General features: G+C 39.2%; 1 protein-coding gene and 1 long non-coding RNA gene across 9 annotated transcripts in view; both read left to right on the forward strand.

Moving 5' to 3' along the window:
- The window catches only part of LOC134471259 (uncharacterized), a 60,548-nt gene extending 56,602 nt beyond the window's left edge, over positions 1-3,946 (forward strand). Inside the window, exon 2 of the long non-coding RNA XR_010040544.1 lies at positions 2,533-3,946. This is a non-coding gene — a long non-coding RNA (uncharacterized LOC134471259). The remainder of the gene's footprint in view (positions 1-2,532) is intronic.
- A 4,647-nt stretch (positions 3,947-8,593) lies between these two features.
- Positions 8,594-27,248, forward strand: part of Acyp2 (acylphosphatase 2) — a 198,371-nt gene continuing 179,716 nt past the window's right edge. For 2 of the 8 annotated variants that reach the window (XM_063229372.1, XM_063229371.1), the window contains exon 1: positions 8,635-8,948. In XM_063229372.1, the coding sequence (XP_063085442.1) occupies positions 8,825-8,948 (124 nt within the window). In that variant the 5' untranslated portion in view covers positions 8,635-8,824. Of the gene's footprint in view, positions 8,949-27,248 lie in introns of all 8 variants that reach the window. The other 6 variants (XM_063229370.1, XM_063229373.1, XM_063229375.1 and 3 more) reach the window with 6 other exon arrangements.

Here is a 27,248-nt window from a genome sequence, read left to right on the forward strand (position 1 = left end):
GCAACCCTGAGAGGAGCTGAAGACCCTGGCTGGGGGCCGCAGGGGGAGAAGAGCTTGTGCTGCCTCTTTTTTGCCTGAGTTGGTGTCTGCTCTGTTTACCCTCCGGTGTCTCTATGCTACACCTCAGAGCCTAGCTTTGCATTTATCACAGCCCTTATATTCAAGCTGTGGCGTCCGTGATTAGTTTCAACTTTACCCGTTCCTTATGGAATACAAGAAGCATATTTCAGCCGGGTGTGATGGCTCATGCCTGTAATCCCAGCACTCGGGAGGCTGAGGTGGAAGGATTGTTGCGAGTTCGAGACCAACCTTGGCTACAAAGTGAGCTCAAGGCCAAGCTGAACTGCATAGCAAGACCCCGTCTCAAAAAAGACAAAAAAAAAAAAAAAAAAAAAAGCATACTTCATGTATTCCAAAGCACTCATTGCTAAACCTAATCATATTTTTGTCCTGCTTTTTCACATCTAGATATAATGTTATGTACTTTATATTATTTTTCTTCTGGAAATGAACTGTTTATGTGACATATTTTCTTCATTAATGCAAATATATTTGATTATTTGTTTGTACTTCTTTATATCAGTTAAGATCTGTTTCAGTGCTCTCAAAGTCAGCTATTTTTATCCTGTCTTTGCCTGAGCATGACATAGAAGTAGACTAAAAATTTAAATTATGTGCCCATATATTGAAGTAGTAATTCTGCTCATGCAATACAGTGAGAAATTATTTTAAAATATTGTTATGCCAGGAATGGTGGCACATACCTGTAATCCCAGCAATTGGGAGGCTGAGGCAGGAGGATTGTCCTATGTTGGAGGCCAACTTGGGCTACATAGTGAGTTCAAGGCTAGCCTGAAGTATGTAGCAAGACCATGTCTCAAAAAAAATATGTATATGTTTGTGTGTTATAAAAAGTATATAATAGGATGTTAAAATGAACTTTTACATAATTAATGAACAATATTGATAACTTTTTTAAATTGTTTTTTGTTTGTTTTGAGTCAGGATCTCACTATATGTTCAAGCTGGCCTTTGGCTCACTTTGTAGCCCAGGCTGGTCTTGAACTCACAACAATCCTCCTGCCTCAGCCTCCCAATTGCTGGGATTACAGGCAAATGCCACCATATTCAGCTACCCTTTTAGTCACCAAATGGCTAAATTTCTAGGGCTAGGCTAATTTGTGATCATTCTGCTTCAGCCTCCCAGAGTGCAGGGATTGCCACCATACACCACCATGCCTGGGTACTGTGTCTCCATGTGACAGGAGAGATACAAGAACCAAATCTAACCCATTAAGTCACTTTTGTTGGTTTCTTTTGGTAGTGGTGGGGACTGAACCCAGGGCCTCATGCGTACTAGGCAAATGCTCTGCTACTGAGAGTACCCCGCTGAACTACTTCAGTTTTTACCTTACATTCTCTCTCCCTTTTTTTTTTTTTTTTTTTTTTTTTTTTTTTTTGTTACTGGGGATCGAACTCACAACTGCCGCTGAGCTAAATCGCCGGCCCCTTACATTCTTTTTCTATTCCAGGATTCCATTCAAGACATTATCTTATATTTAATCACTGTGTCTTAAATACTTCTCAGGTTCTTTTTGTTTTTGATAGCTTTTCCAACTTTGATGTTCAATAGGCATTTTACAGACTGAGAATAAATTATTTTTAGTTTCATTTTAAAACTTTATGTAAAAATTCCAACACACAGAGTTAGAAAATAATAAATGAATACCCAAATAGTCACAACTCAGCTTATATAATTGTTGCTAATTTGCAAATTTCATTCTATCTAAACTGTTCCATCCCTTATTCCTGAGGATTTTGAAGCAAGTCCCAGGTACGTCCCAGTCGCTTATGTATTTCAGTGTAGATCTCTAATAGAAAAAGCCCTTTAAAAATTTGCCCACAATGCTATTATTACATGTAACAGTGTTAATAATAATTTTGTAATATTTAATAAGTCACCTTGCATTCCAATTTTCTTGAAACTCCAAGGGTTTCAAAAGTTATTCTGTTAATATATTTAGATCAAGATTCAAACAAGACGTGTTTATTGATTTCTGCTGGCTTGAATAAGGATTTTTGTCTGTTCAGTCTAGATCCTAAGCTGAACAGTATTTCGAGCGCTGGCGCCACATGCGTCTGGCGTCTCAGACCGGCTCTCAGCTTCGTAGCTCACAGTCCCTCTGCCTACACCACAGGTTCGCTTTGGAGGGGTGGCTGCTAGGTGTGGCTTTCCCCTCCAGCCACCAGACCTCAGAGATAGACCCAGGGCGTGGTACGTATTCCTGCAGCGGGGAAGCAGTGATAGCTGAGCCCTAACTGAGGAACACAGAAAGGAAAGGCTGTGGGTGGAGAGGCCTGACTGTTGCCTGCCACGTAGAGCCCAAAGGCAGCGGGATTCAGAGCAGGCTGTGGCTTCCACCAGTGGCAAGGTAGAGCCAGGAGGCTCCACAATTAGATAAGACAGGGAGGTCACAGTGTGTAGCAGGCCCTACTCAGATGGCCTTCTTGCTGAGGACTAGTCTCTCTCAGCAGGAAGAAGCTGGATGGTCGCATTTCATACAGAAACTGGGACGGATCAGTGCAGAACACAGGCATCGTCTATCAAGGGGACCAGCAGTCAGCAGTTCGGCGGAGTGAAGAAGCCCTTCTGTGCCTCCCTCCGCAAAAACAGCAACAACAACGAAAATGCAAAAGAATTAACCTACCAGTATTTGTAAATCCCAGACAATCCGAATAGTATCTATTTCTTTCGCGTCTCAGTTAGGTAGAGGGAAATGAAGGAGAAAGGAGGAATCAGCACCTTCTTCCCTCCCTGAGCCTAAATACTACTGTGCTGTGAGTGGGGAGGAATGTTTAAAATTAAATTGGATTATGATAAAGCCAAATTGATTCAAACCTGGGACAGAATCTCCTCTGGGTAGGAAATATGCTCTCCTGATAAAATGCGTAAGCAGTTTTCTGATCCACTGTAATAAAATGAAACTTCTGGAAAGCTAGCTACTTACTTGCTTATGGTGGTACATATCTGTAATCCCTGGGAAGCTGAGGCAGGAGGATCACAAGTGTGAGCACAGTCTGGGCAGTACAAATACCGCAGGTTCAATTTCCAGTGCTGCAAAGACAAATACATTTTTTTTTTAATTTAGGGGAAGAAATGTTGATGAAGTAATTTTGGTTGTCCCTGAAATCAGTTGTATCTTAATATAAAGTTTGTGAGGAATCACTCTTAACTGACCCTTTGTGGCGATAAATTAGATTTACAGGTGATACCTCCTCAGTTCAAATGTCATTTGGACAAAGAAACTATAGTTTTTCCACGCCATGTTGGAACTTAGGACGCTGGGAAACCAAGCGAACAGCTCCCCTCCCTGGTAAGTGGCTGTGGTGTGACAGGCTGCGGCCACCCCAGGGGGAGAACCACCAGTCTCTCCTGAGATCTGCACCATGTTGGAACTTAGGACACTGGGAAACCAAGCAACCAGCTGGTAAGCAACAGTGAGCCTACTGGTGCACGGCCTAGAGTCAAACATCCCACTTCCCCTGCCCGCTCTTAGCAAATGGGAACCAGAGATCTGAGCATCTCTTGGGAGGTTGACCATATGCAATATAGCACATAAGGGGGATTTCCTTCTACCATCTCTTTGAAGGCAAATATTTTTACTAATGTTTTGCTTTATTCTGATTAATGGTATTGCTCTATTCAATATTCTGTTTTGATAAGTTCTATAATGTTCTGTATTTCATTTTATTTTGATATATGTGATTGAAAGAACAACCATTGTGACGATAACGAGATATACTGTGGTACCTATTACTGTTATTCTGGTAACCTGCTGTGAAGTTCTGTACCAGTGTCACTATACTGTCTCACTTGGATTTGTTCTGTCTTGTTCTGTGGTATTTTACTACCTTCAAAATAAAAAAATAAAAATAAAAAAAGAAACTATAGTTTCTGTTCATCTTTATTTCCCAGATTTTAGTGCCTGGTCATCTTTTACACCCATATTATATTTTTCACCATATTATATCATATTTTTACACCATATTATAGGCAGAATTTTTCTTTTCCATGATTATCATAAACATGTTCCAACATCATAAGTAGCTTTAAAGGGTTCAAGGAAGAGAATAATTTCACTAGGGTTTAATGTCAACCACAGTAATACAGAACTTAGCTATTTAAAGCCTATTGCTATAAATAACAGATGAAATGTGGTAAGCACTTGCAAAAGCAACCTAGCAGGATGTGGGAAGATTTGGAGTAGCAGGAGTATTCCAGATAAAGTGGATAAAAGAGCAAAGGCTTTTTGTTTTGAGCTCTCTGTTTAGATTGCAGAATTACTGAGTGGTCAGGCCATAAAATGTAATCATACAGCGTATGCAAAGAGCCTACATACATTTATTTGTTCACATGAAAAGTAAAAAACTCAGCCAAGTGTGGGAATCTCAGCCCTTGAGAGGCTGAGGAAGGAGGATATAGAGTTCGAGGCCAGCCTGAGATACATAGTGAGTTCAAGGCCAGCAAGATTTTAGAAAGACTCTGTCTCAAAGAACAAAAAAAATCCCAAATCATATAATCATATACACACAGTGTTGGTAGTAGTATATTTAAGTTGGTACAGCCTTTGGAAAAACAACTTGGCATTTACATGAAGAGCATAGGTCCAGTTGAGTATGGTGGCCCAAGCCTGTAATTCCAGCTACTCAGGGGGCTGAGGCATGAGGGTGGCAAATTGGAAGCAGTCTGGGATAGAAGCAAGACCCTCTCAAGAAACCAAAAAAATAAATGCTTACATAGGAGTATGTTTGAAGTATTCTAGCTTCTAGTTTTAAAAAATATGGGGAGGAAGTACACACATGCATGAATGTTTCATTCACTTTGAATGGTAGTGGAAAATAAGCAGCAGCCTGGAAGTGTAAAAACAAGGACTAGCAGGCAAGTTTACAGCTATGTGCACTTAATGTCATGAAATTATTAAAATATTCACTGGAACGATTACAAAGTAGAAAAGAACAAAGGTCGAATTCATGGTGTAATATATAGTTTTTTTAATTTATTTTTTTTTTACCGGTACCAGGGATCGAACTCGCGACTGCCTGCTTGCAAGGCAGGCGCTTATGCCACTGAGCTAAATCCCCAGCCCCCAGTTTTTTTAATTTATTAAAGAAACATTGTCATTAGTCCCTCTCCAAAGGTTCTCCTTCACTTTGAACACACATCCATTATCCTTGCCACTTTCTGAAGCAGATCTGGAAGTCTCATGCGTCTTTCCAAGCCCTTACCAAAAACACGGCGAATGCCACTGCTGAGTGCCACCCAACAGAATGGCAGCCTAGGAAAGTAAAACGTGTCTCTGTCAACCTCATTCACCAAATCTGGTAACTGTGTGACTTCTGGCTTACCCCCTAAGTCAAAATGGCCATGAAAGGCAAACTTTTTGAAGAAATGCAGGACATGGAAATAGCCATTAAAAATAAATAAATAAATAAATAGTATATAGAGAGAAAAGGATGGAGAAGAAGAAAGAGAAGAAATACAAAAATGGTAATAGTATTAGGATTATGGACAATTTTCTCCCTTGTATGTTGAAAAATTTCTCTAGATATTATTTAAAATTTGTTTCAATATTAGAGCATTTGTTTAAAATTTCTAAAGTCTTAGAAACACAAGTTACTGGCTATCCGTGCTAAAATGGTACATAAAATTTTCCCTTTGCTAATATTCTGCTGTTGGAGAAATGAGGCAGAGAAGATTGGATGATAGGAACAGCTATTTTGGAGAAAATGACGTCTTAATAGGTAATACTGATTTAGTATCATCTTGTTTTGAAGTCTCATCTAGCTTTTGTCCTTCTGTCTCCAATGGTCTAAACAGGTTGTATCTTATTGGATTTTATTATGTATGATAGTATAAACAAAAACTTTTAAAGACAAGGAGATTATACAGAAACCATTGTTAATTTTCTGTTAGTTGATTTTAAATACCCTGTAATGCTGTCATTCTCTTAAATGGTTTTACATTGTTTTGATATATTTGATACTACAGTATATGAAGTTATACTCAAAGATTTTAAGGAAAGAGACAATATGGTAACTACTTTTATGTCAGGATTATCTTGTGGTGAAACACTATTCTGCTTAAATGGTTATGTTTTGATCTGCGCTGTTTTGCTGTCATGCCCTCTTTTATCTCAATCTCCACTTCATTATTTACTTTTTTATCCTTTTAATTAAGGGAAAAATAAATAAAAAATAGCAGGATATATTATAGTAACCCACTTTGACTTTCCATTATCTTGATTTAAAGCCCTGTATTACTCTCACCATCTTGTTTTTGACTGATGTCCCCCTATTCTATTTTGCTTGATAGTACCAGGTTCGAAAGTTTAGGCAACAGCTGTGAAGATAGATTCATTATGACGCCCATTCTCGTTGACTATTATCTACTTTTGAAGACCTATAATGTCTCCAATGTTTTGGTTTTGTCGGTTTTGTTCTTTACTGTTTTGTTCAATTTTATTATAACTGATGATATAGGCAATTCTATTAGAGATAGCGGGAGGCATTATGGTAACCATTGTTGATCACCTTGTATTATGCTTTTACATTATCTATTATGTCCACCCTTTTGATTTGATTGACTCTGTTGTTATGTCACAGGGGTTCTACTCCCTTCCAAAAAAGTAATAAGAACTGTGGGAGCAACAAAACCCAAAATGTGTTAATTGTCATTGTACAAAAGAGAGGAAAAGAAAGTGCTCTAAATGATATAACTGCATGTATATTTAAGTGTATAAGATAGATAATGATATCACTGAGTTTTGTTGGATCATTGAACAGAACTGTTTGCAGTCTCACTGTTGGAATGTCCATTTTACAAGCTTTAATTTTGTAACTTGAACAATTATTTCTAAGATGACAATATGTAATCCATTAACTAGTGATTTCCTACTGTTTATTTTTTTCTGTAAATCTGTATAACTTGTACCCTTTCTCTGCTTTTTTTTCTCCTCAAATAAAATTAAAAAGAATATTCTGCTGTTGGCAGACACAGTAAATTTTTTTAGCTAAGCAAATGTCAATTGTTGCTATGGCACTTCTAAAGTGCAATAAAGCTACATAACAATTGGCAGGAGTACTCTTGGGTAAACATGGAAAAAAGATAAGGCTTAAGAAAAGGAAAACATTGATCTCCATCAGTGATTTGGAAGGAACAGTACTCGTGGGGGAAACAAATAACTAGGGCGAAATCTCTAAGTATGCAAAGGCAACTGAGCAGGATACGGGAGTAGCAGGAGTATTCCAGACAAAGTGGATCTAAAGCAAAGCTGTTATTTTTTTTTTAATTCTGTATGCAAACTGAAAATAACTGAGTATTGCAACTATAGGTTACCTATAAGATTCAAGTAATAACGGGTTAGGAGAGGCTGAGACCTTAGATTTGATTTTGACTGCAACAGAAAGGCTCTCAAGATATTTGAGAATGACTTAAAATGTTGATTCCATTAGGCTGCATAAAACGACCTGGGAGATGAGTGAAGGGCCATTACGATGCTTACACAATAAACCAAGTGCTTCATTAAGGTAAACTATCCAGACTAGCATCCCTAGAATCTATTTTACTTTAAAAATATGAATTCACATTCTAACCAAGCTTTGGATGATTTTTGATGTTTGCTGACAGAAATGGCACCTAATAGTGAATCAGGTTGCAGTAAATTAATTTTAAATTAAGTGGCCTGCAAAGGAAAATGTAGAAGTATTGAGGCCAACAAACAGAGAAATGCAAATTCTTGCACATAAAAGGATTTGGAATTCCAGGAGGCAGAAGATTATTAAATGCTGTATCCAGACCCTTTGGAGTGATAGGTTGTTACAATTTAAGTCTAAACTTCTCAGGAAGTAAAATTCTCTAAGTAAATTGCCTTATCTGTCTAGGCAATTAAGATGTTTCTGAACAATAATCAAGACTACAAAACAGTAGGACTTAACACCAGACTCAAGATGATTAGAATTTTTTTTCCTTGTTTCCACTGGCATAAGAATTCAGATTTTAAAAATATCTCGTCCCAGAAAATATCACAATCTACTTAAGAGTAGCATACAGGTCCAAAGCTCTTCTCAGTTTAAAAGGTTGCCCTCATCTTGTATCAAAACCTCCAGAAGACTGAGCAGTTACCTGATAACTGACCTACGCTTTTCATTTCCAAAGCAAATGTTGGATGGGAGGTGAAGGGTTGAAAGTGAGAAGATATTACTGATAAAAGGGTACAAAATTTGTCAGCATAAATACTTAGGATGTATTGTAAAGCGTTGTGATCCTAGTTTTAAAAAACGATAGCTGCTTAGCCACAAGTGGTGGCGTGTCATCTGGAGGATAAGAGATCAGCCTGGGCTACCGAGTTCAAGGCAAGCCTGCACTACAAAGCGTGAGAGCTTGCTCCCCAAAAAAGCCCATACGTGAAAATCGCTAACTCTGGGGGAAGTGGGGGTACGTGTGATGATGAGTACGTTAATTAGCTTGATTTCTCCACAAGATAGAGCGGTATTAAAACATCACCTCGTACACCACATACACAAGGGCGCCGCGTCAATCCACTTTTTTTGACAAGGCTGCGCGCTGGGCCCGCAGGCAGCGGCAGGGCGGGACTCGGTTCCCGGGGCGGCAGCCGCGGGGCCCCGCTGAGACCCGGGAGCGCCCAGCGCCCGCTGCCCGGAGCCAGCGCGTCGGCCCCGCGTCCCCGGCTGCCCTCGCTCCCCGCCAGTCTCATTTGCCGCCTTGCGACGCGTGACCCGGGCGCGGCGTGCGCCCCGCGGTGCCATGTGCCTCCTGCCGCCGTCGGCCGCCGCCGCGCCCCGGCTCCTCCGCAGAGCGCTCGCCGCCGCCATGTCTGCCGCCGCCCAGCTCAAGTCGGTGGACTACGAGGTGTTCGGGAGAGTGCAGGGTAGGGTCCTCCTAAGGCTGGAGACCGAGAAGGTGCAGGGGAGGAAGGAAGAGAACGGGGGGCGGGGGGAGCGCCTCCCATTGTGAGGACGCCCTTCCCGGGTGGGGTGGGGCCGGCACTTCCGCTTGGCCATGACGCAGCGCTTTCGGGAGCGAAGAAGGCGTAGCGCGCCTGCGCGGGAGGGCAGGTGGGAGGGCCTGCTGGTTGGGGGAGGGCGGGGCGGGGCGGGGGGCGCGCCCCGGGGGAGGGGAGGTTGGGGTGGGTGGAGGGAGAGCGACCTTGGTGTTCGGGTCCTGTTATTTGCCACCACTGAAACTACTGGGGCTTCATTTTAATTTTAGGAAGAACACCTAAATGGTACTCCAGGTTTCACCTTGAGGTTATACTCTTCTCCGATCCGTGGCTCTAAAAATAATAATTTAAATTTTGCTTTATAGATTTAGATAGGTGCAAAAGATGTAATGTCTGGCTTATTGTAAATACTGACACTGATAAATCACCTTGTGAAATTTGTTCAGTGTTACAGAATGAACTGACATAATGTCCACATAATGTCCAGCTTCATTTTAAAATAAAGCTCTTAACATGGAGAAATTTGACATCATTCCTTTTCATCTTAGAATTTTATTTTCATTTCACCTCCCCCAAGGAATGTTATTCCGTGTTGTTCTTGAGAGCTTCCTCTGCTCCTCCTGTTATACTTTTTTTTTTGAGACAGAGTCACACTGTGCAGTTCAGGCTGGCCTTGAAGCTCACTTTGTAGCCCAGACTGGTCCCAACAATCCTCCCACCTCAGCCTCTGGAATGCTGGGATTACAGGCGTGAGCCACCGCGCCCACGCTCCTGTTACACTTTTATGCAGTATGTGAGCGCGTGTGTGTGTGTGTGTGTGTGTGTGTGTGTGTGTGTGTGTATATGAAATATTTTTTCTTAATTTCCTCTCACAATAAGGCTCTAAATATTAATTATTCTCTTCTGGCTTATGTTACTGTTGCCAATTATGAGAACATAGCTGATGAAAACAATACAAATATATTTTAAAAGTAAATTTGGTAAACCATTACTAAATTTAAAAGTAAGTTTATATTAGAAATTTATTTCGTAATGAAAAATGGGGATATTTGTGGAACCTGAATGAAAAGAAGGACTGAATTATCCTATCTTGGCACTCTAGAGGTTTTACATTTATTAGGTCTTTTGTAAAAAGCTTTTCTTTCAAAGATTGTGAAAAAAGAGCTAGAAAGGAGAACCGTGACAATCAGGTCTCAGGTCAGTTTTAGGAAAGAGTCCGTATGGAAGCTAAGGATCTAGAAATTGATTCTCTTAAAAATTTCTGTGGGTTTGTACCAAGTGGAAAGTCTCTGGGTGTACTTTGGGTGTGGTACTTTGGTATGAAAACCACCACAATATAAGACAGCAAAAATATGAAAATGATGGCTCAATATAAGACATATAAAAATGATGGCAAAGATTACCTAAGCAAATATTTGGCCCGTTGTCTATAGAGATGGCAGTAGTTAGGGTGTGTGTGCATGAATGTGTTTATCGGTGCACATGCAGGAAATTTCCCGAGGCTGTTATGTGTGCTGAGTATATATTACTGTTACTACTTAATTCATATCACAATTTTGTGAGATATATCTTATTTCTATTTTCACAGGCAGAAAAATAGGTACAGAGAGGTTCTGTAACTTGGATAAGCCTTTACACATATATTATATGACATTTTCAGCTAATGCACTACATATTTTTAATGATTTTTGACTAAGTCATCAAAAATACAATTTTTACTTCAACAATAAAAAATGGACAGTAATTAAAGACAGTATTGTGAACTAGGTGTGGTAGCACAATCCTGTGAGGCCAGCACTCTGAGAAGCTGAGATTGGGGGATCAGCTTGAGCTTTGCCTGAGCAAATAAGAGAATTAGCAAGATTGTCTCAGAATTCATAAAAAAGTGCTGGGGTTGTAGATCAGTGTAAAGACTTGGGTTCAATTCCTAGGGGGGGAGGGAAGGATGATGAGGGAGGGAGAGGGAGGGAGGGAGGGAGAGAGAGAGAGAGAGAGAGAGAGAGAGAGAGAGAGAATTGTAAAATTAAATTCTAATTTAAAAGTGTAGCATAATAAGACCTTAGTGAAAACTGACTTGTTAGAAGAAATGGCTGTGAAAATGAACTCACAATGGAAGAAGATATAATTGAGAACATGTAATATGTACACATTATGGATTGATAAAGAAAATTGGCATTAAAATATTAAATGAAAAACATTTAATGACAGAAATGAACACAGGAAAAAAAGACAGTAAATAATTCAACTTTCCTTTTTGACCAATGAGTTAAACTGGCTTACTGAATGTTAACACAAAAAACATTTCCCAACCAAAGATAATATGGGTTTTATTTCTATTTAAAATGTTCAAATTTTAAAATTCCTTGGTGACAAATGGCACTTAAAGTGTTCTAGGAGTTAAATACACTATCCTATTTGCTCGGTAAAACAGCAGCATCATTTACAATGATGTTGAATTCTGAGAATTAATTTGTTAGTGTTTGAAATTCAGGAAAATAAAGTTATAGAAGCAGTATTACAAATGGTGGGTCAGGTTCTCAGACCCGCCTGCAGAGTCCAGGTGCAGAGCCTTGGGCAGCCGCTGCCTTCCACGTCTTCTGTACTTCCTGTGCTTTAAATTTTTGTTTGTTTTAGGATAGATGTAGGTTTACAGAAAAAGTTGAGGAGATGGTATGGTGAGCACACGGGTGCTGTGAGAAAAGTTTGGTGCCTTATTTTTAACAAAAGTACACAATTTATTCATAACTCCTTAGTTTTTACCTAACAGTTTTTTTTGGGTGGGGAGGGTGAGTATCTGGAATCGAATTCAGGACTTTGCATCCGCCAGCAGCTATTGCACTACTGAGCTTGGCCTGGCTTTGGCAGTTTTAAAGAGTACTTTGTGGACTGCTCCCCAGTTGGAATTTTTCTGATATTCTTGACAGGGTCAGATTGGGTTTATGTGTCATTTAGAGGTAAGGAGGTAAAGTGTGACTCTCATCACACCATAGCAATGGTGCACATTTTCAGTTTGATTTACTGTTGGTGTTGACCATGCTCACCTGGCTGACACAGTGTTTGTGGGGTTTCTGCACTCTAAATACAACCTTTATCTCTCCTTTTCCATTCTTTTTTTTTTTGTCACCCCCTCCCCCCCACTGGGGATGAACTCCTGACCGCCTGCTTGCAAGGCAGGTGCTTAATGCCCTTGAGCTAAATCCCCAGCCCCTCCTTTTCCATTCTTAACTTTTAAAGATCTCCACCTTCTCAAGAGACTGTATTCCCTGTCCCATCAACTCATCTTGCCCTGGGGGCTTTTGGCTGAGTTAATGGAACAAGTAACTGGGTCTCTGTGAGAGCATTTGAGACCGTGGCCTGGTCTGTGATGTTTCTGTGGATATTTAGTTATATTTACAACTAGAATATAATCTGAAAATTCAAAAGAGAAACTGTGTATAGCTGTGTATAACTCTCAGCTGAATACTACTTGCACTCCCAGAAATACACTGTGGTAACTTGGTGGCTTGTAATGACCTAGAAAGTCAGTAGTTTGTCTTGGCAGTATTAACTCAGGTTTGGAATAGCCTTTTTTTTTTTTAATATATATATATAAAGTGAGATTTATTAGTGGGTAAGGAAGCAGAAAGACAGATGGCGACAGTAGCATCTTGATAGGAGAAAATGGACTGCTAAGTATGCAAAAATACAAGCAGGTAGTTCAGAAGGCTTCTGCTTAGTACAGTAGCCCAGGTTTCTAGAAAGTAATAATTCAGTATAAATCTTTTTTAAAAATTTTATTTAAAAGGAAAAAGAGAGAAAACAAAACAAAACAGAGCGGTGTAAGGGTACAAGTAATATAGAACTACAAAAAAAAAAAAACCAGATATCACCAGTTAATAGATTACATATTATCATCTTAGAGTTAGTTGCTCAAGTCACAGTATCAAAGCATACAAAGTGGACATTCAAACAGTGAGACCGCAAACAGTTGTGTTCAATGATCCAACCAAACACATTAATATGGTCAGCTATTTAACACCCCTAAACACACTTGCTATTGTATCCTTTAGAGCACTTTTTTTCCCTCTCTTTTTTACAACAAAATTTACACATTTTGGGTTTTATTACTCCTTGGTTCTTATTACTTTTTTTTTTTGGGAGAATAAAGTCAAATATGGCAAAACAAAGCTGTCAGTCAAAACCAAGAATAGACATACCACATGACGTAAAAACAGACTACAAGGTTATCAACAATGGTTACTATGTCTCTTGTTTCCTTAAAAAGAATTGTCTATCTCATTAGGTATTATAAAGTTGAACAAAACTGTAGGGAACAAGACCAATAAAACTTAAGCATTGTAAACATTACAGGACTTCCAAAGGAGACAGTAGTCAAACCAGAATGGGCATCTTAGTGAATCTTATTGCCTTCAAAGTAGTTGCCTATACCCTCAAACTTGATACTATCATACAGAATGGAACAGAGTCTAATCAGTCAAAACAAGATAGTGGGTATTACAGGACTTCAAAACAAGTTAATAGGAAATCAAAAAAAGTTACTATTATATATCCTGCTAATTTTTAAAATTTTCCCCTTAATTAAAAAAAAACAAAAAATAACTAAATAATTTTTTTAATGAATAAGGGAGAGATTGAGATAAAAGAGGACATAACAATATTACAATAGAGGTCAAAGCATGACTGTTTCAGCAACCTAGTGCTTCACCACCAAATAACCCGACCTTAATAGTAGTTACCATAGTGTCTGTCTTTTTCCTTGAAATATTTGAATAAAACTTCATATACTATAACTTCAAATATTTCCATATCAAGAAGCCCAGAATAAAGCCTTTCCAATTAATAAGTGAAAACTTTATAAGGCTTCAAGGCCACATAATGGGGAATCATGATTATCACATATTTTTATATATTTGAATCATTACTTACGTTAGGGAAACTATTCGGTATTCACACATGCGAGATTGATTTATTTCACTTATGAGTATGGTCTCAAGCTGCATCCATTTATTGATAAATATCTCAATGTGATCCTTCTTTATAGCTGAGTAATACTCCATTGTATAGAAATACCACAACTTTTTTATCCATTCCTCAGTTGATGGACACTTGGGTTGTTTCCAAGATCTGGCGATTACAAATTGTGCTGCTATAAACATAGGTGCACATATGTCACTGTGGTATGATGCTTTCAGTTCTTCTGGGAATATGCCTAGAAGTGAAATAGCTGGGATAAATGGGACTTCCAATCCCAGCTTTTTGAGAAATCTCCAGACTGACCTCCACAAAGGTTGTACCAGTCTACACTCCCACCAACAGTGTAGGAGAGTTCCTTTTTCCCCACAGCCTCTCCAGCATTTGTTGTTGTTGGTTTTCTTGATCCTGGCCATTCTTTCAGGAGTGAGATGGTATGTCAGTGTGGTTTTAATTTGCATTTCTCTCATGACCAATGATGATGAACATTTTTTCATATATTTATTTTCCATTTGTATTTCTTCATCTGAGAAGTGCGTATTCATCTCAGATGCCCATTTTTGGATTGGATCTTTGAATTTTGGGGGTCTGAGTTTTTTTTTAATTCTTTATATGTTTTAGACAAGAGTCCCTTGTCTGAGAGAGAGTTCACTAAAATCTTTTCCTAGTTTGTGGGTTTTCTTTTCACTATGCTGGATATTTCTTTTGACATGCAGAAACTTTTTAATAAGAAGTGGTCCCAGTTATTGATTCTGGGAAGTATTTCCTGTGCGGTTTGAGTCCTGTTCATGAATTCTCTACCTACTCCTATGTCTCCAAGGTTTCTACCCAATTTGTCTTCCAATAGATTTAGTGTTTCTGTTTTAATATTCAGATCTTTAACCCATTTAGATTTTAATTTAGTACATTGTGATAGACATGGGTTTAGCTTTAGTTTTCAGCAAATGAAGAGCCAGTTTTTCCAGCACCATTTATTAAAGAGACTGTCGTTCTTCCAGTGAACCTGCTTGGCTCCTTTATCAAAGATAAGGTGGTTGAATGTGTTTGTACTTGTGGTTGTATCTTCTAATCTATTCCATTGATCTTCGGCTCTGTTTTGATTCCAATACCATGTTGATTTTACTACTGTTGCTTTGTAGTATAACTTCAAGTCAGGGATTGTGATGCCTCCTGCCTTGCCTTTGCTGCTTAGAATTGCCTTTGCTATTGTAGGTCTCTTCTGGTTCCAGATGAATTTTAGGAGTGATTTCTCTAGATCTATAAGGTATGTTGATGGTATTTTTATTGGGGTTGCATTGAATCTGTATAACAGTTTTGGGAGAATGGCCATTTTCACAATGTTTGTTCTTCCTATCCATGAGCAAGGGATGTCTTTCCATTTTCTGAGATCATCTTTAATTTCTCTTTTCAGTGTATTATAATTTTCCTTGTATAGGTCTTTCACTTCTTTCATAAGAGTAATTCCTAAATATTTCATTTTTTTGCTTGCTAATGTGAAGAGTGTGGTTTCTCTTATTTCCCTCTCTGTGATTTTGTTATTCGTGTATAGGAATGCTATTGATTTCTGAGTACTGATTTTGTATCCAGCTACATTACTGAATTTATTTATTGTATCTCAGAGTCTTTCAAAGGAGTTTAGGGGGTCTTCTATGTAGAGTAGAATGTCATCTACAAACAATGATAATTTAACTTCTTCTTTTCCTATCTTTACCCCTTTTATTTCTCTCTCTTGCCTAATTGCTCTGGCTAGTACTTCCAGTACTATACTAAATAGGAGTGGTGATAAAGGACGTCCTTGTCTTGTGCCTGAATTTAAAGTAAAGGCTTTCAATTTTTGGCCATTTAGTATGATGCTGGCTGTTGGTTTGTCATAAATGGCCTTTATTATATTAAGGTAAAGACCATCTATTCCAATTTTCTGTAAAGTTCTTATCGTGAATGAATGTTGGACCTTATCAAAGGCTTTTTCTGCATCTATAGAAATGATCATGTGATTCTTACTTTTGGCTTTATTGATATGGTGGATTACATTTATTGATTTACGTATGTTGAACCATCCCTGCATGCCTGGGATGAATCCCACTTGGTCATGATGTATAATCTTCTTGATGATTTGCTGCATCCTATTTGCCAATATTTTATTGAGGATTTTTGCATCTGTGTTCATTAGGGAGATCGGTCTATAGTTCTCTTTTTTAGTTGGGTCTTTCTCAGGTTTTGGTACTAGAGTAATATTTGCTTCCAGGAATGACTTAGGAAGGATTGCTTCCCTTTCAATTTCATTGAACAGTTTGAGGAGTGTCGGCATTAGTTCTTCTTTCTATTTCTTGTAGAATTCTGCAGTGAATCCATCTGGGCCTGGGCTCTTCTTTGTAGGTAAGGACTTAATTACATTTTCAATTTCATTAATAGACATTGGGTTATTCAACAGTTTTACATCCTCTTGATCTAGCTTTGGTACTTCATATGTTTCTAAGAATCTGTCTATTTCTTGTGTTATGAAACCTTTGAGAGTAGAGGTTTTTGAAATAGGTGTTGATGATCTTCTGTATTTCTATTGGGTCTGTAGTGATTTCACCTTTTTCATTTCTTATTGCATGAATTTGAGCTTTTTCTTCCCTTTTTTAAATAAGGTTGGCTAAGGGCTTCTCAATTTTATTTATTCTTTCAAAGAACCAACTCTTTGATTCATTGATTCTTTGGATTGTTTTCTTAGTCTCTATTGCATTGATTTATGCTCTGATTTTTATAATTTCCTCTCTTCTTTTGGCTTTGGGCTTGACTTGCTCTTCTTTTTCTAGCTGTTTGAGGTGTAGCATCAAGTTATTTATTTGTATTCATTCTGATTTCCTGATGTGGGAACTCAGTGCAATAAATTTTCCTCTGAGGGCGGCTTTCATTGCATCCCACAAATTCCGGTAAGTTGTATCTGCATTTTCATTTTCTTTTAGGTATTGTTTAATTTCTTCTTTAATTTCTTCTGTGACCCACTGATTACTCAAGAGTGTGTTACTCAGTTTCCATGTCTTTGGGGGATTTTTGCAGTATCTTTTATCATTAATTTCTAATTTCACAGTGCTATGATCCGATAACATGCAAGGGATGATTTCAACGCTTTTGCATTTGTTTAAATATGTTCTGTGAGCTAATATATGGTGCATTTTAGAGAATGATCCATGTACTGCTGAGAAGAGTGTGTATTATGATGTTGTTGGGTGGAATATTCTGTATATGTCTATCAAATCCATTTGTTCTCAGGTGTGATTCAGTTCTGTTATTTCTTTGCTGATTTTCTGTCTGGTTGATCTGTCCCTTGGTGTCAATGGCGTATTACGGTCTCCTGTTACAATTGTGTTACTGATAATTTGAGTTTTCATTTCTGTTAATAGTTGCTTTATATAACTGGGTGCCCTGGAGTTTGGTGCATATATATTTAAGATAGTTATCTCTTCCTCTTGGAGTTTTCCCCTAACGAGTACGTAGTGACCTTCTTTGTCCTTTATGGTCATTGTTGGTTTAAAGTTCACGTTGTCTGCAAACAGAACGGCTACTCTGCTTTTTTTTGGATTCGTGCTGCATGAAGTATTGTTTTCCATTCTTTGACTTTCAGTCTGTGAGTATCCTTCTGGGTTAGATGGGTTTCCTGTAAACAGCATATGGTTGGATTTTGTTTCTTGATCCATTCTGCTAGTCTGTTTCTTTTTATTGGTGCATTGAGACCATTTACATTAATGGTTATTACTGTTAAATGCTGGTTTATTGTTGACATGTTATCTCTCTGCTGTTGCATCTTTATCTTTCTGTTCTGTTTAATTATCTGCTTTGCTTAGTGGTTTTTTTCCTTTGTGTATCTAAACTGTCTTTCAATATTTTTTGCAGGGTTGGTTTGGTGTTCATGAAGTTCTTCAGCTGTTCTTTGTCATGGAAGTATCGTATTTCACGTCAATTTGGAATGATGGTTTTGCAGGATATGTCAGTCTAGGTTGGAAATCATTTTGCTTTAGGATCTGGAATACTTCACTCTATGCTCTTCTTGACTTTATTGTTTGTGCTGAGAAGTCTGCTGCGATTCTGATAGGTTTTCCTTTATAAGTGATCTGTCTTTTCTCTCTGACAGCTTTTAATAATCTATTCTTGTGTTGGATTTCTGGGATGGTGATTATTTTATGTCTGGGTGTAGTTTTATTTTGGTTATGGCTATTTGGAGTTCTATATGCTTCACTGATCCTGATGTCGGTTTCTGATCTCATGCTTGGGAAATTTTCAGCTATTACTTCTCTAAATATCCTCTTGACATCCTTTATATTGTGTCCTTCTTTTTCATTAATCCCTATCATTCTTATGTTATTTTTCTTTGCATCGTCTTGCAGTTGTTGAATTGTTGTTTCCTGATTCCTTGTTATTTTTAAAAGATCTTTCCTTTCCTGTTCACTAGCTGCAATCCTGTCTTCAAGGTCTGAAATTCTATCTTCACTTTCATTGAGGTGGTTTTTACAACTTTCAGTGGAATTTTTTATTTCCTGTGTATCTCTGTGCATCTGTATTATGTATTCTGTTTGTTTCTTATATTGCTCATCTAGGGATTCTATCTTTTTGTTTAGTTCCTCCAATTTTTTAACTGTGTTTTGTTTAGATATATTCAGAATCTCTTTCATTTCTTTTATCATTTCTTCTTTTACCTGGGAGATTATTTCGAGTTTGAATTTCTTCAAAGCTTCCTGGAGTTGCTTGTTAATTTCAGTAGCTATTGTGTCCGATATTTGAGTTGAATGGCATATATTTTCTTCTATATACATTGCTCCTAGGGTTTTTTGAGATGGGCTGGAGGTTTGAGGTTGTAATTTGGTCTTTCGTTTTGTCATTTTCCTATATTTCTGTGTTTCAAGTGTCATTTGAAAGCTTCCTCAAGGTCTGTTGGAAATTCCCTTCTATGTTCGCAGCTCCTGAGACTCTGGCACCCCGTTACCCCAAGCCACTGGGTCTGTAGGACCAATGGCCCTCTTCTGACTCTTTAGAACTCTGTAGTTCCAGAGAAGCTGGGCTTCAGGGACACTGCGCGCTCATCTGCTTGTTGGAAGCTCCATAGTTCTCCAAGCGCAGCCGGGATGGGGAGGCAGATGTAGATGCCTCCAACCCACTTATCCACTTCACTGCACCCAGAAGCTTGGAGAGTCCCGAACAGTCTGGGCTTAGGCAGAGTGCGCTGAATACTTACCACAGGCCACGGGGCCTCTGGATCCTGCGATGCTCCTCTGCTTGCTGAGATATCCACAGTCCTCCAAACACACGGGGAAGCGGATGCTGGCGCCCCAGATCCGCCCAGCCCCTCTTCTGCACACCAATGGTGAGGTGCAGGTGCCCCAAATAGGCTGGGCTCTGGGGATAGCGTGCGCCCGCCTACTTGTTGGAAGCTCCACAGTTCTCCAAGTGCAGCCGGGGTGGGGAGGCGGATGTCTGGAATAGCCTTTTGGAGTACTGATATAAATACCAGTTTTGGGGGCTGGGGATTTAGCTCAGCAGTATAAGCACCTGCCTTGCAAGCAGGCGGTCGTGAGTTCAATCCCTAGTACCCTTAAAAAGTTAAAAAAAAAAAAAAAGAGCAAACAAATAAATACCAGTTTTTGTATTTATTTTTTAAATTAATCAAGTAATTAATTGGTTTTTGTGCTGGGAATTGAACCAGGGCCTTCACAGTAAGCTTCATCCTCAGGCCTGCTTTTGTATTTTGTTTTGGGACAGGGTTTTGCTAAGTTGTTGAGTTGCCTGTGCAGGGTTTGTATTTAAGATCCTCCCACCTTGGTTTTCCAGAGTGCTGGGATTGTACAAATGGGACTCCACTCCTGGTTTAGATAGCAATTTTCTTAAAGTTTGCTTAGAAATACAAACTGAAATTAATTATTAAATGACTGTCACACATTTTAGAGTATATAATTTATCTGTCCTTTTATGGCTAGATAAAAGAGAAAAACTATTAGAGATTCAAAATTTAAGTACTTAAAGTGAAGGGATATAAATGTGGTTAACTCTAAATCCCTTTCACTTCTTTGTTTCTGTAGCATTTCACGTATAGTTGTTACACCTTTTATTTTTACTTTCTTTTATTCGTTCTACTTTCCACTGTCATTCTTTGTGCCTCTCACTAGGTGTAAGGAGAGCATTTTAGAGTTGAAGCTGGTATCTTGTTTTGATGTCCCCTGCAGGACTGTGCTCTAGTGGGGACTCGTGCCTCACATTAAAATGAAGTACTTGGGAGTGACTGTTTCAGCAGTTTGGAAGATGCCGTGGTACTGGCACTAGGGAATCAGACCCTGGACCACAGGGAAAGGTTAACTGAGACAGGATTTTATTCCACATGAGGAACAATTTTCTAACAGTTAAAAGATGTTTAAAATTCCTAAGGGCTGCCTTGTAAGGTAGCAACTAGATCACATCCTACATTAAAAATTGGCATATGCAGTCAGTCCCAGAATGAAGGAATACATCACAGTACGAAAATCTTATCTGACATTAAATGAGGCTGACATTTAAAAGTCATCATATGATGTCTTTAATATCAACATTTCTTTGTAGACTTGAAGTTTATTTGCTTTGCAAATATTTTCCTCCTGTTTTCCGCTGGTCCATCTTTCCAAAAAGAGGGACAATTACAACTGATGGAGCTTTGGCTGAACAGCAGTCATTCATGGCTGAGGAGGCTCATGTCTGTCGAAGTTTCTGGAGCACAGTGTCAGCTCAGCTTCCTTTCTCTTTAGCAAGTGAGGTAGAAGTAGCACAGGGTGCTGTGAAAGCCCCTGGAAGCATCTTCTTCAACAGAGACCCTGCCCTGAGAGTGCTGTGTTTCAGCTACTACTGATAGCTTCTGACAGCTTCAGAAAGTTTGTTTCCATGTTCACTTTTTCTTTTTCTATAGATGTCTCTGTGTTGCATAGTATGCTTCAGAATAGGGACCAGGACTCTCAGAATAATTCTGGTAAATTCCAAGAGCTATAGAATTTTGTGCATTTGATTTCTGCAGGATTCCCTGCTCCACAGAAAACTGATAGGCTGGAGGTCCCAAAACCTCTTGACCACATATTCCTTCGAAGGACTTAAGGTTGTTGATTGTTTGAGAGCCAGTAAGTAACATCCATTGTCATTATGAGAGCTATTGGCAAGGAAGATAAAAAGTATAGCAGAGTTTTGGCAATGTGACATATATGCACAGGAAACTGGGCCTTCTAATAATCTAGACTCCAGAGTGAATCATACATAACCAGGCACAGGCAGGGCTGCTCCAGGGGAGAGAGGGATGACCCTGTGGGGAACTTCTTCTGGCAGAAAGAGGTTATGCATGCTTCTACTTCTAAACTTACCTATTAGATGAGTCACTGCACATCCCTGAGGAGGAGTCAAGGGTCAGGCAGAGGGTGGTCAGGAATGTCATACTAACGCTGCTCCTCCTCATGGAAGGAACTCTCTAGGGAGCAAGAAGTTTCCTCCTCCAGAAATGAGTTGTGAAAGTTAAGGACGGTTCATCTGTTTAGTTCTGCTTCAATTCTTCAAGATGCTCTGCACTGCAGTGTTTTTGGTTTGGAACAAGAGGGAGATGTGGTAAGCAGAACTAGAGAACCATATATCTTGCTCTATACATATAGAGAGGAAGGACTACATCCTCCCTATCATCACCATTGTTTTCTACATTCCATTTCTTTGTGTGTGTGCACACCATTTTTCAGAATTGAGGTACAATTCATAAACAGTATTTATACAGAGATTTTTTTTTTTTTTTTTTTTTTTTTTAGTGTTCACAGTGCTTTGCAACCATTAGCACTAATTCTGGAACACTTCCGTCTTCCCTAAATGGACACCCACTCCTATTCCCTTTGAGTCTCTCATACTTCCTCCCTCATCCCCAGGCATGCCAGAGCTCCTCAGAAGCCAGAGCCAAAGCCTCTGCTGTCATTGGACGTTTCCTCATGGTTTGAAGGCTGCCTACTCTCTTTATTGTATTCACATTGTAGTCAAGAACAGAAAGGACAGAAATGCAGTTCCCTGGATGAATCAGTCCGTGTTAAAGAGCTTTACTGAAAGCTTGAACAAATGTTTTCCCTCTCATTGACCACCCCTAAGATAAAGCAGACAGGGAAATATCAAGGGGCAGCTTGCTACCACCAAGGTAAAATCAGAATTTTGTTAGAAGGGGAGAGGAGCAAAGATGGTGGATAGATAACAGCAGGCTACAGAGGCTCCCTGAGATAGTCAACTTAGAATTCAGCATAATATAGCGTGGGGCGCCCCAAACAGAGGGAGATGAATTCTCTCATCCCAAGAAGAAATTAAGGAGAGAAGAACCAACCAAACATACAGTCCCAATGCTATTATTAGAACAGCCAAAGGTTCAGTGTTCCTGTCGCAGTGGGCGGCTTGCTGACCATCAGAGGTCCCACCGAGACTTGTCGAGGTTCCACCGCGACCGTCTGAGGTCTTGCTGTGACTTCCTGAGCCATCCGAGGTTCCGCTGCTTCAACTCAGGTGCAGTTACGTTGAGTTTGGGGGTCGGCAAGCTGAATGGAGGACTGAGCTGTTAGGCTACCTACATCCACCTGTGGTGAGTGACAGGAGTGGAGCCATTCCATAGAAGGGAGGGCTCTGGCAGATGACATTCTGGGACCCAGCAGGACTGGCAAGTACAAGAGGCAGCAGTGACTTCAGTCAGTTGTTCCCTTCCCAAATGGGAATGGTGGAGTGAGCTAGGCCTGGGTCATGTGACCTGGCTGAGACCCAGTAGGTTATATGAAATCAATTCCCTACAGTGGTGGCGCACACTAACCACACTAACCCAATGAAGCCTCAGAAGTTTGACTGACCCTGAGGGGAGGCAGAGCAAAGTAATACAGTGCAGGCCACAGCAACTTGACTGACCTGGAGGGGAGGCAACACATAGTAATACAGTGCAGGCCACAGCAGCTTGACTGATCCAGAGGATAGCATATACTGGCCCCTGTTTGCAACTCACTAGCACACTGCAGTGTGAAGGGTAATCTAGCCAGCATGCTTCAGAAGAATTGTAACTAACAAAGAAAGAAACTAGGACCTCCTAAAAGAAACAAAAAAGTTGGGAAGAGGAAGCAACAACAAAAAGTCCTCAGGTCCCAACCCTGAGAACATTGGCCCAGGACAGGTAAACACAAAGGAGAATGAGAACAGCAAACACCCAATATCAGACATGGCACTAGTGAACATAAAGAGATATCTTTGGGACCTCATAGATGAGTTCAAAAGTGAAATATTTAGCCAAGTAAAGCAAGATATAAAAAGATTAATAAAAGAGATGCTAAGTACCCTTCAAGCAGACACAGATGGAAGAAGGGAGAAAATCAAAGGAGAGAACCATTTGATGAAGAATATAAAAAAATATACAATATATGAACAGATTCAAAAAGATTACCAGGAAATTAAAACCTCTATGGAAATTGGCAAATCTGCTTGAAAGAAACCAAGGATAGATTATCCAAACTGGAGGACAGTTTTGCAATGTGGGAGTATGACAGGAAAAACTTTTTAAATGTAACAAGGAAACAATCAGTAACAATACAAAGGCTAGAAGATGACAAGAGGATCTATAACTTGAGAACAAAGAATGTGAATGAAGAAGCAGGGATACAAACAAATCAACTACAAGGTTATTCACAGAAATAATTAAGGAAAACTTCCCAAACATAGGAAAAGGAAATGATATTCTGATACATGAGGCATACAGAACTCCAGCCACCTACAACCAAAACAGAGCTACACCCAGGCATATAATAATCAAGATCCCAGAATTCAATATAGGAACAGAATAGTAAAAGCTGTTAGAGACAAGAAACATTACCTATAAAGGAAGGCCCATCAGAATAATGGCAAACTTATTGACATAAACCATCAAGTCAAGAAGAGCCTGGAGAGAAATATTCCAAGCCCTGAAAGAAAATAACCTCCAGCCCAGATTGATATACCCTGATAAACTGTCTCTAGAAATTAATGGAGAAACAAGATGATTCCAAGACAAAGAGGAACTTGCGAAATTCTCAACCACCAACTCTACAGAGAATACTGCAGGACATTCTAGAGAGAGAGAGAAAAGTACTAGGGTTCCAGGAACAGTGGTAGAGAGTACTCCATGAATGGAGCAGAAAGCAGAATGAAGAAGATAAGCAGACAAGTGATGGCAAAAAAAGAGCATAACAGAAATGAGGCAGAGAAGATTTTATTCAAAACTGATATGATTGATAGTATCAAGTCTGAGAGTATAGGCAACTACACTGAAGATGACAAGACTCTAGGATACACATTCTGGTTTGATAACTGCTGGTTTTTGAAGTTCTATACTATATACAAAGTTGTGTTTTTATTAATACTGTTATGTACTGATATATTCAATTATACTATGTCTGATGATACAGCCAATACTATTGAAGATAACAAGAGACAACACAGTAACTATGGTAGAACTCTTTGTACAATGGTCTTATATGGTTTTTTTTTTTGTTTAATGTGTTTATAGGAATATGTTTTGTTTTGTCTTGCTTTGTTTTGTTTCTCCCTCTAATATAGAAAGGATAGAAACACATGTTAAGACTCATGCATGTGTAGAATCTATAAATAGTTTATGAGAACTGATCTTATGACATATGATGAAATGAACAAATACGTTGAAGAAAGAGAGACACTAAAATACCCAGTGCTGATCCTGCAGTGTCAAAATGTGAAACCCAGCAATATTATTATTCTTTGTTCAGAGTGATATTAGCCTGCTTGGGTTTATTCAGTGTCAACATAATTGAAGATATGGATAACTGCATGTATGTTTTAAGTGTATAGGACTGATAACCATATTTCTAAGTTTTTGTTGGATAGTTGAGCAGAACTGATTGCAATCTTACTGTTTGAATCCCGACTTTATATGCTCCATTTTAGTATCTTGAATAACTATTTGTAAGAGGACAATCTGTAATCATCAACTAGTGATTTCTCACTGTTTATTTTTTTCTTTGAAATTATGTATTATTTCTACCCATTTTCTGTTTTGTTTAGTCTTTCTTTAAATTCAGTTTTTTAAAAAAGACACTACAGTACCCACGGAGGCTGATCACGGGGCTGATCACGGAGTGCCATGATGTGAAATCTAGCAATACTAATATTCTTTGTTCAGAATGATTTTAACATGCTTTAGTTTGTTTAATCTCAACATAAATGAAGATATGGATAACTGCATGCATGTTTAAATGTATAGGACTGACAACCATGTTACTAAGTTTTAGTTGGACAGTTGAACAGAACTGTTTACAGTCTCGCTGTTTGAGTTCTCACTTTACATGTTCCGTTTTTGTATCATGAACAACTATTTGTAAAACCACAATATGTAAACATCAACTAGAGATTTCTTACTGCTTATTTTTTTTCTCTTAACATATGTATTATTTCTACCTATTTGCTGTTTTTTTTTCAGTTTTTCTTTAAATAAAAATTTTTTAAAAATAACAAATTAAAATATCTCAGTGCAAACGTCCTCGATTCAGTCCCCCCCCCCCATACACACACAGAGGGATGGGTTTGTTAAAGAAGTAGGTCCTAAAGGACCCCATGTTCATTTGCTTTGTTGATGTAAAATAACAATTTACTCTGAACCATACATGAGTGACATGGCCTGGAACAAAGATTCGAGATGCCCTAATGACATATTCCACTATGAAGGAGGTTACATAAACCTTTATAGTCACAGAAAAAAAGAAAATCGAAAGACAGAGAGAGGAGAGAAAGGGGACATAAAAAGAATTCAGATGTGTTATGAACACAACACTGTGCACTGCAAACATGTACTATTGAAAACATGTTTAAAGTCCACACAGTTTACTTACCAGTGACACTGGCAAAAGCATTAGGAGGCAGTCTACAGCAGAACCAGGGAGTCTATCCTATGGGATGCAGAATTTTTGAGTTTTGTTTATGTTTTGTTGCATTTGTAGTGTTTTGTTGTAGCAGCACAATTGGGTTAAGACAGATCAAATCTCTGTGTGTAGATGTTATTCACTTACATGGAACACCTTGCACTGTCATGAATAGTCCAATGTGAGTGACATGACTGCACCTCATCAGAGTGTGCTGGGAATCTAAACAGAAGCACAGGAGCATATCGCTTCCACTCTCTTCCTGCTGGTTCCTAACTCCAGCTGGGCCAGAGAAATCAGAGCCTTTCAATATAAATAAGGATGTAACTAGTGGACTGACAAACTAGTATATACTCTGTATTGTAATAGGTATTCATGAGTGGGATGAAGCCATAATAATTTTTTTAAGATAGGGTTTCCCTGTATAGTTCAGGCTGGTCTTGAACTTACTACCTAGCCCAAATTGGCCTCAAACTTGAGGTGATCCTCCTGCCTCAGTTTCCCATATGCTGGGATTACAGGTGTGCACCACCATGCCCAGAGATGCCAAAATTTTTTTAAAATGACCATGGGTCAGCCATAATCTGAAGTGAAGAGGGGCAGCAGCAGCCCTAAACAGGAAACTCGGGAACTGAACTGGTCTCTGAAGCACATTATTATCACCAGTTGGTGTGGTCCTTACCTGCATATGAGGTGGGACCAGACACAGATTGGCACTAAAGGGAAATGTAGTCTAAGCTTGGTGTGGTGGTTTACACCTGTAATCCCAGCACTCAGGAGGCTGAGGCAGGAGGATCGTTGTGAGTTTGAGACCAGCCTGAGCTACAAAGTGAGATCCTGTCTCACTAAGACAACAGAGAGAGAGAGAGAGAGAGAGAGAGAGAGAGAGAGAAAGAGAGAGAGAGAGAGAAAATGTAGTCCAGAAGAGAAGCACAGTGGACCACCATAGGAAGCCCAACCCCAGGAAAGAGACAGTGATGCTGGCTACACAGAGCCTTGACAAAGAGACATTTCACTGTTATAGTGCCTCAAAAGAGTGTCATTAATCATTCACAGTTTTTCTTTCTTTTTTTTTCCAAAAAGAAAGGAGTGTGTGGACAAATCAGAGCTTACCATGACTATGCAGGTATGAGATGATACACAGTGTACATGTGCTTACAGAAGCATTAGATGTGCCCTGTGCTGGAGCTCTTAGTATCATAATGAGAGCGCATTGAAGTTTAGAGTGGGCACTTGGGCAGATTGTGGCCGTCTTTGCTTGCATGAGTCTCATCCAGGGTGTTCAAAGAGGGAAGGCTTGAGGGTAGCATAGGTTCATCTTACCAAGTGATAAGGCTGGGGCCAGGGT

Source organism: Cavia porcellus, unplaced genomic scaffold (assembly GCF_034190915.1).
Source record: "Cavia porcellus strain 051 isolate PalLab524CR breed Dunkin Hartley unplaced genomic scaffold, mCavPor4.1 scaffold_18, whole genome shotgun sequence".
Taxonomy (NCBI): Eukaryota; Metazoa; Chordata; class Mammalia; order Rodentia; family Caviidae; genus Cavia; species Cavia porcellus.